Here is a 13,097-nt window from a genome sequence, read left to right as displayed (position 1 = left end):
ATTTTGGGGAAGAGAATACACATTCTCATTATGTTCCACCCCCTGATTCAAAACTCACATCCTCTACGTATGTCATATTCATCACGGAGAAATTCTATTAAAAATTCATCGGCATCAACAATGAACTCTGTAAATATAAGCTCAGCGCTGCAACAGCGCTTAAAATTTGAAAATTTTATGGGCCACCAGCCCTGGGGCCAGACTTTTTTTTCCAGTACAATTGACAAGGCAAGATAAAAATCACATAAAATATTGATGTGGGATTTGAGGGGGTTGGGTGTGCACAGTAAACGGCTCTTTGATGGCAGCCGAGCAGTAAATTCTCAGATGCTGTCGGCTGATTCTTTTCCTCCTGCCCATACCTGTAAGGAACTCCAACATGTGAAGATACACTATTGCTGCCCGACATAGATGAAGGAAGAGTAGACGCTGTCTCTTGCTTAACATGCATGTCAGGAGATCGCCTTTCCCGGCGGTCGATACTGGATCTATCCTGGTGATCTTCCTCCTGAGAATCCAGAGCAAATGAGGGAGAAGATTCAAGAAACCATCTACGAGAGAGTTCACATTTGAGATATGACACAAAATGTCTTTAATCAGAATATTTATGAGATAAAAGACTCACCCACTTGAATGCTTCTTTCCATCAAAGTCATTAAGAAAATTTCACAAATTTTTTGTTCGACGGAAGACAGAGATTAAAAGCAAATCAATTAAACTTAAGCATTAAGTTATGCCCTAAGACTATAGGGTATTAGAAAATAAAAATAGCCTGGCAGATTCACCAAGACTGACAACATGAGCCATTGCAAATGCACAGTCTGCTGATTAGAATATTGAATTTGCGTGTAAGTAGGCTGTAATCCGTTATGCAGCAGTAATCGGTGTCCTTTGAGATTTGGGCTGTAGCACTTGGCTGGTTCTGATCGGCCTCTACTTATCACCAATATTATACCAAGTGTTATCTTGATATTTACACATGAGTGAAAATCACACCAACTAGCCTAACAACTTGTCAGTTCGCTAGACATCACTCTGGTGTCATTCAAACACCAGAGACCGTAGCTGCTGTGACATGCACACGATCATTTCTCCCTCTCACTCTCCCTCTCTGTCTCTGTCTCAGCCTCTCTCCTCCTAGTCCCTCCTCTGAATGACAGTGCATCTTGGGCAATTCCATTTATTGGAGGGGAGTTGGAAAGCTAAGAATAATTTGTTGCCAATGGGTAAAGGGAATTAAAGGGGTGGGGACTGGGGATTATTCGTTGCTAATGGACAAATGGAATTAAGAGACTTTTTATTTTTATATTTTTTGTCAATGGGCAATGTTTCCATGGAGTTCAATTTATAAATAGACTACAAATGACCAAAACTCTTTTAAAACAACTACCATCAAATAGGACATCCAGAGCAATGACAACATTACAACTGTTCTCACTTTCCTTGTTCGAAAGAAACACTTTTTATTGAGCATGTCAGATTCAGTAATAAGTAAGTGAAACTGTTAACTAAATAACTTACCCAAATCATTTAAATGCTTTTTTTGAACAGCAGACAAAATATAGAGAGTGGCAATGTCCTGAATTCAATCAATAAATTGTGTTTAACTTACTCAGTTACCTGCCTCAAGAAAATTTATATGTTTTTCATAAAAATAAAACCCATAGCCGGTATTTTTTACATAATTGACATGTGTGGCTTCCCTTTTAAATGAAATTAATTTAATGTGAATGAAATGTTGCTGTCTTTTAAGAAAATACGTGGGCTTTCAAATTATTTAACAAGATTAAATTGAGTTCTTGTTTCTTGACTGTGTTTGGTGTAAATTTAAACCTAATAATTTACTCTCCCGTTCAATCCTTGGCATGATAACTCCACATCTCTCAAAGAAACATGCAAATACTAATTATGATCCACATTAATATGACTTGTACATCAAATGTAATACACCGTCCACATAAGTATGTCCTGTTTCAATAATAATTAAAATAATTATTGTAATAATAATAGATACACATGGCATAATAGCCAAAAGTATTATCATATTACACTCATGGTGTGGTACCTTGATGAGGTTGGGGGAGGGGACTTTGTAAATCTATGTTTGATACTGATAAATTGAAATTATTTTGTGCGTTAAAATTAGTTATCAATTATTAAGTGGACAGATGGGAAAATTTGCACATCTCATAAAACATGCTTTGGCGATCAAACAAAATCTGTGGTTTGGGAAGATTTAGATTATCAAGGATAATCCAAGATTACTGCTGCAGCAGGATTAGTTGTCTGGTGCAAGTTGGACAATATGCTATCCAGCATAGAAGATAAAATATTATCCCATTATAGACATTGACTGGTTATGATGGACTTGGTCATGTGACATGGTGCATTATTCTGTAGTTGGTAATATTGTGAATGGAACAGTATTTGCAATGGTGTGGATGGAACTATGTACACTATAATAGGGGGGAAAGGGTAGAGCTAACATGAGTTTGATGTTGCATGAGTAATGTTGGTATGCACTCCACAATCACTCCACGGGACATTTAATTTTACTATCTATCTCTACACAGTGTTAAAGAAACTATGGCTGTGACTTTGATAATATTTGATTATTGTTGTTCTAGAGGACAAGCACATTTTCTTTCCCTTTCCCTATTAAATACATTACAGCTTTACAAATACACGCCATTATGTAAAATATGTAGTCATACTGCAAACAGATGAATTCCCATTCCAGACAAAATGCAGACGTAAACTGTAAGATTGGAAATACACAATCACACTGATTATGTTGGCAAATTGAGCCCAAGGCACGTCAACAAAATTTTGGGAGTACAACGAGAACCATTTCACAAACAAAACAAAAATTACAGAAAATACATCAAGGTTTACATATCATGTCCCTCTAATCCATTCAAACAAAAGCACCGACATGGGAAACACAAACTATCACGGCTATCAGCCCACTGGGTCATTTTCTTTAGGAAGACAGCTACTACAAGTTGCATGAACAAAAAACATGTTTGATGCTGGCTATGCTATGGTATGGGCTGATTTAATTTTCAATAGCGACAACCTTTCATTGTCTGTGGTCTTTGGCTTTGTTCAGGGTCTGATGGCCCTATTTGTAGACATTCCTCTGGGTCGTCTTGGCTGAACTGAAAAGAAAGTCACCCGTAGAAAGAAAATGCTGATCACTAATGCCACAGGGGGAGGTTATGATCCGAGAAAAGGGAAGCGATTGTCCTGCTGACTGATTCATGGGGGCAATTTACAGTGCTGGAACAGCGTGAAGAGAAAACTGTCTGGTACTGGTTCATTAACAGCAAGTTGTGTGAGTGTGTTGAGATGATACTTACCCGTCTCTCTTGATGGTGATGATGATGGTGTGGCACAGAGTTGATAGTCTGGGTCGGGGCTATTGTGACAACAGGCGGGGTGCTTGTTGGCAGCACCAGGGGAGGTGGCTGTACACTCTTGTTTGCGGCGGCTAGAGCTGCAGGAGTTGAAGATGTGCTGTGACTACTACTGGCGGGTGATACAGCAGGCGATGGCTCCTCTTTCCCTATAAATCAAAATGGTTAGAACCATAATATTAGCAGATATCACTGAGACTCTCCCATTCAGAGGCAGACAAAGGGGAGAAATGAGCTCCGTGAGTGTGAGACTCCGCATCATGTTCAGTACCTTTCCGACTGGTGCTTTCAGAAAATTTGTACAAGCTATTTACATTGCTCACTCAGGGGTTATAACCTTTGCCAAGGCAGGTAAAGCGGGCATTGTGGGGGATGTCATAGGTGTACTGTTCTTTGTGCTTTCATTACACTGCACACTACGGCTTGTTTAATATTCTATAGGCGTTACACAGGGCTTATGTGTTTCTTTATCGCCTATCTCCCATGAGGAGCACCAGTTAACACTTTCCTTTCATCACATCGTCTCTGTGTCATTCGCTGTTTCCATTGTTAATCTGCACATGCTATCCAGAATTACAAGTGTTCCCCCTCTTCCTCTTCCCCTCCTCAATTTCTCCTCTATAAAAATTACTGAACATAGCTACATGGTATACTAACCAATGGGATCAATGGCTTGTTTTGCCAGTTTTCTCAGTGCAGCTGCAAAACTGGACGTCCGCGTGGCGGACATCGCATTGGCAGTGTTCCCGCTGGTAACCGTCACTGTGCTTGCCGAATTGCTGAATGGTGTTACTGTGGCCGTTGTCCTTGTAGTTTTATTGGTTGCCTGGGATACCATCGTGAGGGGCGGTGGTTTGACTCCATGGGGTACACCTGATGGATGGACAATAAAAAAGAACAGACAGGTAAAAACATGGGAACAATTGGGATAAACAATCTGACAGATCTTCACAGGTCAGACATACATCATGTTTTGAACACAACATTGGGTCTTAGGGAATCTTTGTAGATGCATCAACCTGTTTTTTTTTTAAGTTTACATCCGTTGAGTTCCATTTATGTAGTTGTGTCCAGCATAGTGGGTCAAGTGAAATCTGGACAATACACATATTGTAGGGATGAAAGATTTGGTGTGCATGGTCAATGCCCATAGGTGATTATACTTGCCCTAAACACAACCTAAATTGGGCCAATCCTTTTGTTTTCTTTTGAGAAAGTGGACCATTATACAGACAAACGGAGGTGACAGAGTTACAGTCCGTTACATGGCTATAGATCACAGTTTCAAACATGCTAATCCCAAGGAAAAGCAAAGTTTACAATGGCTGAGATATTAAAGAAGACTTGAAATTCTGAGGATTTTAGTATCTAGGTGAGTGAAGTCTAGCTGAGGTATGTGCTACCCGACATGTTTCACAACATAGCCTGTGACATTTCACCTTGTTCATGTACACAAAGCAGAATGCATACAGCCAACAAAAGCACCTTGAGGCCTGCCATGAGAAATTCTTAAACAGTGGGTCATCATCGCATCAACATCTGCCTGAAAATAGCACGCCATTTTGTAATCGTGATTTGTATTTACCGGTAATCTTAATGGTGTAATGACACTCTGTGTATTGATCAAATGAATACCTGCTTGGCATTGAGTGCTTTATGTCTGCTAGCTGGCATGACCTTTCCGCTCAATTGTATTAAAGTTTAGCAGTCGGACCATTGAGAATTAGCGTGACTGTACATACAAATTGCTACTATTCATCAAGCACGACATGAAATCTACACACATACATACATAGGAGGCTACGAGCTGAAGCAATGGCTGATTTCTACTGATAGGTAGATGTGCCATGATTGCTTGTTTCCGTGGGTAAATTAAATCAAATATGACCCTGGATATGTGAGAGAATTTGATCTACATTTCCGACAAGCGGAGAGTTGTAAGGTTTAACAGCAGTTTTCAGATTCTAACTATGGGTCTAAAATGCATCACATTACTGTTTACGTTTTGAGGCTGGCTGTGGTAAATTCCACTGGCTGAGGTGAGCATGGCGTTGGTACTGTTACATACAGGTAACACTATCTACCATTATAATAGCCATGTACAGATGGTGTTTCACAGCAATGTTTACCAGTTCCTTTTTAACACCTCTGCCCCTTTTTCTGATTTAATTCGATAATAAAGAGCATTCTTTTCTTCAGATTAATTGTCTGGAAGGGTTTGACAGCCAGTTCAATAAAAACCATCCCTTTCTCGGACATTCTCAAAGAGTTTGTTTCAAGCCTAAACATGCAAACACAACAAATGTGTGAGTTAGGCTACATCAATCATGCTATTCATTGGAGAAAACTGCTACGACAATAAAATTCTGTTTGGAAAGACAAGTGAGAATAAACTCCCTGCGGACAGCAAGAGACTGAAAATGTAGTCGGGGTATTTGCATGAGTGAGCAAACATTAAATTTGAACCTGTTAAAGGGTGTAGTTCCACTATCAAACACAATTTTTTTTCACCATCAAGTGACATTCAAACAGTGAAGGACTTAGCTGACGTACTGCATTGCGGATACTAATAGCTGGTTGGCTGGGCACTGTATAGCTTGACCTATGAATCTGACTTGTTTTGTTAGCGCATCTGTGGGTCAATGCTGGTGATAAATAGCACACACCACAAACAGCGCGGGCAAACTGCACACTACATTGGCCGCAATTATTGTCAATGGAAATGTATAGTTGGAATGGTATTGTCAGTTTTTCTGTGTTTATGTGGGCGCATGTATGCTGGGCTGACACTGGCTGACCTTCTTGGTCTTTTAATCGGTGTTGGCTATCCACATGACTGCACAGTTACTACCTATACTTTACACATCTACGACAAAGTATGTCACCTCTGTTCATTACACATGACCCATTGATCACACACCCACACCTAACGATGAAATACAACCATATTTTTGTCTCTCTCTGACACTGAGCCCGGCAGATTATATTCCTAATGTCAGCCCAAAATTTTGTACGTCACGCGAGGTGGTATTTCACAACGGCTATAGCAACAATAACACTTCCTCTCTTGGAGAGATGCCATGTCTAAAGTATGCCAAGTGTCTGGATAAGAACAACTTGGAGACTTGTGCTATAGCTAGTGATCCACTTGGTGACTATCTATCCCCTGTGTACACACTGTGATGGTGCAATTTATGTTCCTAATGTTTGCACAACGTGCAATATCACAAACTTCAAAACAGACAGTCGGGTTGTCATTTCATGACAACAAGAAGCAATTAGGCTAAAGGCGGGAGTCAAGAGTGGCCATTCACTTTATGATCACACCACCTCCAGTTGAAAAGTCAAACTATTGATTTTTTTTGGTCATTCTACTGGCATGTGATAATACGTTTAATCTGGTCCAGTTACCCTGAATGCTGGAACTTGATCACATATGCAAAGCTGACTAACATTTTTGTGGCAGCTAGTGAATCATGCTGGTAGGCTAGCATTGTGTTCATGGCTGTATATGGACTGGCAAGCTCCAGTTGACGTTGACTCTTACAGTGTTTCAGTCTAAGTAGAGAGCCAACAGAAAACATGAGGTTTTGCAAGAGCCATATGGTATTCAGAGCTATAGGGCAAATCTGATCTCTTTCCTTTGTCTACAACCTAAGGGCTAGTTTTCCTTCCCTTTTCCTAACAGCACGGCAAAATATCTGCATTTAAATATTCATGTTACTTGCTTACCATGGAAACTTCTGAGAATTCAGAAAAAAATTGCATTGATACAGTAACAACTCCTTTCATAATCATAGCTGGAGGAAATCATTACAAGTGTACTTGTATGGCTTCCTTAGTCTCTAGAATGCCTTGGAGAAACCACACATAACATACACACATTTTGTACAACCCCTCCAGGACGTCATAACCATTTTTATTGTATTTTCCATTATGAAAATTACTTGACCTGCCTCCTGTCATACTCTATTTTGATTTGGATCGATTATTTATCATGCAAAACTTGCTCTGGACTGAAGGGAGTTACGAGGTAGAGCAAGAGTACTGTGTACCAACAGCTGAGGGTTAATAAATTGTTGACTGGGATGGACACTTAATCCCACTCACACCTTGTGTAATTTGCATCTCTCTATTCATGGAGGTCATTGTCTCTATTTTCTTACTGGTCAAAACACACACACACACACTGGTGAAATGTCTTTGTCTTTGAGGCAACAAAGCTACGTTCCTGCCACAAGGCATGCTGCCCTATAAAACCTTGGAGAATGTCACAGCAATTACCATGGAATTGTCAGCTCGTTTTCCAAAGCAGAAAATCTAATTTTGCCAATTTGATGGCCCCTCCTCATTCAACTCTATGCACAATAACTGAAGCATCTGGTCCGAGCCTGGGATATTTTTAATAATCTGAGAACTGAAACCGAGCATAGAAGGAACTTCCCAATTTTCTAATACACTGTGCAATTTCACAACAACAAAGCCACGATAAAAAGGTGGTAGATTGACTGTTTTTAATCCCCACTGCTGTCACGCCGATCATAAAGCGATACCATCACACACACACCACACACACAAAGGTGACAATATTTGAAACATGTAACGTGCTTTACCCACCAACATTGTCCAATCGGATCTCCTACTTTGCATAATGAAATTTACACTGGTATGTTTTTCATGTGATTTCACTGAGCTATTTCGACAGCCTGACCTGTTCACCCCAACACAGAGTCGAAAATTAGCTTCAATACAGGAGTGAAATTTTTTACCTTTGCTGTGTTGTGTGGTCACATCTGTGGTACTGTTCATGCTCAAGAACACACAGACTCGGAATGTGAATTCCTTTGTCTGTACACAATAACGCTAACAGGTTACTAAGCTTGTCCTCATAGATCACCGATTGCCATGGAAAAACCCTGACGTTTCACAGCCGTGGCTTTACCATTCTCCTGGCCTGTCCGGATCAGAAAACTGATAAGGTTGTACAGAGTGGTGTGACAAAGCTGAACTGATGATAAGTCGTCTGCTGAAATGGGCCTCACTTCCTTAAACACAACTAAACACAATATACAATATAAAAGACAGGTCAAACCCGCACCTATTAGTCAGCCTGGGGCAGAGATTCCATTATACCCACAGGGGTGAACGCTGTCCATAATGAGGGACTGATAGGCTCATGTAAATAAAAGATAAACACATCAAGTATGTGGGTTATTGATTGTTAGCGTTCCCTCCAAACACACAGAGACCTGAATACCCTACAGCGTAAGGAACATACTGGAACAGTCCCAAAGATTCTTTTATTCCTAAAGAACATTTTCCATGTGTTGTACAAACACCGACACAGTCTACCTAAGGGTGCAGAAAGCTTTGCACCTGCCTGTATTCAGGATCAGACAATGGAGGGGTGAATAGAGCAGTGGCTCAGTGTGTGTGCAACACTTTGTCACAGTCAAAGACCCAGAGTAAGTCATGTGGTGACCTCAGCTATTGATCCACACAAAAGACCCAGCCAGATGGCGGCTCACAGCGTGCTAAGTGCCAACACACAGCTTTACTGGGAGCATTTCAAATTTTATGGGTTACTTAGCACAGCCACAAAAATGGGCAAATGAATGCAATCCACAACACACGCATCATGTGCATATCCCACCAGCGGAATCACATCTAAAATCATCATTTTCATCTCAAAAGCTTTGTATAACTGAAAAAAAAATGCAACACGTGTAATACAATTATCACGTTTAGCACCAATCGGAGACATCATTACCTCCCAGTGAATGGAACATTCTCAAGCCTCGTTATATTTTAATACAGTCACATGGTACATTGATGCTCACTTGTTTTTCAGCACCAGAATATCCATGTAGTCAATCACTACAGGATTACGTTCACCAATAATCACTCATTGTCAATTGGTTATATCTTTTTTCTTGATAAATCTGGAACAAGCCACATATCAGCCGTACAGGTTTGACTCTCTCCGGTCACCCAAATGGTAGGTTCTAGTACACTGCACACTGCACATTGGCTAATTTCTCTTCATATTAAGCTGAGGCCGGTACATTTATGTGATTATTATATACCACTGATTAAAATGCTGTGAATAATACAAGAGACCATTAATTGTCAGATCACAGGAAAATTGGCATATTCTGAGGCACGACATGTCGGTGGATAGAGGTTAAACACGGCAATTACAGAAACCGGTGCTTCTGTATTGAGTATATTTCATTCAATTTTAAACCAATCTAACCATCAGGGTGTAATGTTTCCTTAATGTGAATTTATTGAAAAACAGAAATTCCGTAAAAATCCAATTCTCTCAGGAGAAATGATTGTTCAAATACCTTGTGATTCTATTTTGATAGTGATTATTTCATACATCAGTACAATACTGTGCAAGCTCTTTTATCACTAAGTCAATATTTGCTGATGGAACAATTATAAGACACCTCTTTTTGTAATTGGAGATGGGTGCTGAAAGGTGTGAAAGTGTCTAAGATACATAAAATAAATTTGCAGATGGAAATGGCACAGAGAAAATTTGATGAAAAATGAAAATGCCAAAGTGAAATCTTCAGATGTGTTGACTGTTTTCTCTTCAGGAAACCTGTCTCTGTGTTAAACAAGAGTTATCACATTTTCAACATACCAAGATTACATTATAATATTTCAGATTCGGAATGATATTATTACAAAGCGTAACTTTTACATGATTGCCGGGGCAAAGGGCATTAACACATCTTACACATTATACTCTTCAGCTGATCAAGTAACTAAGAAAACTACTATGTGTTTAACCACCTCTAATACTTTTAATAAACTCAATTTCACTTGCAAAGCTTTGTTTTCCTTCGTTTGTTTGTTTGTTTGTTCTGAAACCATGGCAACAGAAGCCCACATCAAGGATTCTCAGATCCAATATCCAAAACTGTGATACAATCAGTGACTTGACATGCATTGTGATGGGACAGAGCGTGATGCAGATTGAGTTTGGGGAGGGGGCGTGTTGATTGAGTGGGAGAGATTATTGCATTTTAGCCAGAATAAACAATTGTATAATTTGTTATGTTGAGATCATTTTCATTTTTTACTTGCACTGCTGACTTGGTTGTGGTGTATATCCTTAAACTGACTGACTGTGTGGTATGAGTAACAATTGAGAAATTAAACTGGCCATTGAGCAGTGTCTATAATATGAATTTATCCTGTATTGCCAAATATTAGAACAATTGTCCAAAGGAAAATACCAGCTATTTCTCAGCCAATAATCCTGAAAAGTTGAGTGAAAAATTTATCCAGGCCGAATTAACATTCTAGATTAGAGTTTGGAAAGTGAACATTAATTAGTGTGATTTCTTTTTCTTTGTGAGCACAACATTTGCATATTTTGAGTGAGGAGAGAGATCAGACGCAGATGTGTAAAGTGACTGGGGAGATGGCCTGTTGCTAGGCGATGTCAGGGACATGCCAAGCTACTGTGCAGTGTTGGCTGTTTCCTTATCGCTGTGTCAACATCTCTGGCAGGTGTATGTGGAGGAACATTAAACTTTGATATCATAACTGACTGAAGTAGATTATTTGGACAAAGGGCAAATAGGCCTCCCAGTTGACACATTTCACCATAGCACTATGTTAATATTGACACAGGGTCCGATAAGAAAGCACGGCCCTGTTAAAACACATCTCACTAGAGATATCAAATTCTTACATAAAAATTTGAAATATTTATGGCTGATCTCTCTGTGCACTTGTGTTTACTTTATCAATCAATTTGCGTCCAAGGAATAAAAGTGACGCTTCTTTGAGAATTGGAAGAGGCCTCTCCGGTGAGGCGGTTTCTTCCTAATATGGAGTAAAATTAATGTATGACGGTGACATAAGTGACCTGTAACATTGAAATATTGGGTTGCCAAGGAAAATCTATTAAGTAGTCATTACATTTGTGGTACTTACACCGTAAAGGTCGGCCAGATAACTGGATGGGTCAGTTTATGTGTTGCGCGTGTACTGTTTGACAGCCAGGCAATTTATAAGACTGTCTAACCTGGCCCTCTTTGTGTTAGCCCAGGTGATCACAGCCTATCGCAAACCAATCCTGACACCGACATTTCTGATGGCTCCAGCTTGCAGAATAAGACTCGTTCACAGCACTCCGCTGCTGACAGTGTGAAAAGTTGCCATGGATACTGGCAAATTAATCTAATCTTGCATACTCATTCTCAACGGTTGAGTGGTTTGAAAGTAAATTTTCTCCTCCTTCGCTGGCTAGCGTTCTTGTGATTTCTACTGTTCTTAAGGACTGATTGCCTGTCATTTAAGGCAAAATGCAATTAAGTGGTAGAGATGACAATTCAATTTGGAGACACAGCTTTAGCAATTACTGGGGTATGAAGACATGTCCCCGGCAATAATTGACCTCTGTAACTGTTACAATCCAGTTACAGTATCAGTCCAATGCCTGCTGAGCAAGGCCAACAGATAAAGCCTACGGGGGACTGCTGACAAGCCCCTAACAAAATCTCCATGTCACTATGCCAACAGCTAGCTTTGTTGTTCAGTAGGACAAACCTCTTCGCTGTTTTGACTTATTTAACCTTTGACCCGGACTGGCAACCTGTTTCCCCGGTAGTGTTCATAAATTCCCCAAATACCCCATAATCTGTATTCTACAATATTTATATTATCTGCAGTACATAAATCTACAGTCGGTCTGAAACAAGTACACATCTTTATCACCCTCATGCCATTCTGTTCATTTGAATTTATTGCCGCATTAGAATGAGCCGGGGAATTCTATCAGAGGTTGGTCTGGAAAGTCAATTAAAATCTAATGCATAGCTGATGACAGGAGCTAAAATGCAGTGATAAACAAACTTCTAATAACATACATGTTTTAATTTAGTTCAAATTAAATGTGACCTATTTACGATTTTATCTTTTTCTCTTATTTCTTGGTCCATTACGTTTTGAGGAAAGTATGCACAAACACACATCCATCAACAGGATGTTACTTCCAGAGTTTTATAAGTGCATTCATCTCATACAACATGTGACCTCAAATTTGAAATTTAACTACAGTAATAAAACCTTACGTAAATAAAGTGATGGGAGAGAAATCATATAATAACATTTTGATCTGATTAGATTGAGGCTTTTAGTGATTTTTCCATTCATCAAAACCTTATTTGCAAGAGGATCAGCTTAAGTGCCATCTTTTTTCAGCGACTCTGATTGGAGAAAAAATATCAACACAATTTTGACAACATATAAGATAAAGACAATTTAAAAAAAAGGAGAATTTATAAAAATTAGATGAGGAAAACAGGGGATGTCAGATTTTTTGTAAAACTATAAAATCATGAACTTATTTAGGTCTGCAATGAATAATTATTAAAGGAACAGGTGAAATTTTTCCAAATTTCCTGTCTTCGGAAGTGATGTATTTGGTGTGTTTTATAATCCAGACATGAATGTGTTGTAGACTATTGTTGCACTATGTTTTTACACTATCACTGATCAAAGTCTGTGTCATTGCTTCCTGTTCAAGACATGGAAATGACGCTAAAACAGGTATGAATATTTCATTATCAGACAATTCACATTTTTTGTCCAGAGTGTGTACTATGTACGTGAGTCTGTATCTATGAATGTCGGACGTTGAGAAGACGCCTT

The 13,097-nt window shown here is 39.3% G+C and overlaps 1 protein-coding gene across 6 annotated transcripts in view; it reads right to left on the bottom strand.

Moving 5' to 3' along the window:
* The window catches only part of LOC139148303 (genetic suppressor element 1-like), a 123,260-nt gene that overhangs the window by 17,354 nt on the left and 92,809 nt on the right, over positions 1–13,097 (bottom strand). For 5 of the 6 annotated variants that reach the window (XM_070719666.1, XM_070719665.1, XM_070719669.1 and 2 more), the window contains 3 exons: positions 4,077–4,292; positions 3,363–3,568; positions 363–508 (listed from right to left, as the gene is read on the bottom strand). In XM_070719666.1, coding sequence (XP_070575767.1) covers positions 363–508; positions 3,363–3,568; positions 4,077–4,292 — 568 coding nt within the window. Of the gene's footprint in view, positions 1–362; positions 509–3,362; positions 3,569–4,076; positions 4,293–8,188; positions 8,494–13,097 lie in introns of those variants that run through there. The other variant, XM_070719671.1, reaches the window with a different exon arrangement.

The sequence above is a fragment of the Ptychodera flava genome, chromosome 13 (assembly GCF_041260155.1).
Source record: "Ptychodera flava strain L36383 chromosome 13, AS_Pfla_20210202, whole genome shotgun sequence".
Classification (NCBI taxonomy): Eukaryota; Metazoa; Hemichordata; class Enteropneusta; family Ptychoderidae; genus Ptychodera; species Ptychodera flava.
Note: the sequence above shows the minus strand (reverse complement) of the source record. Positions and strands in the feature narration are given on the sequence as shown.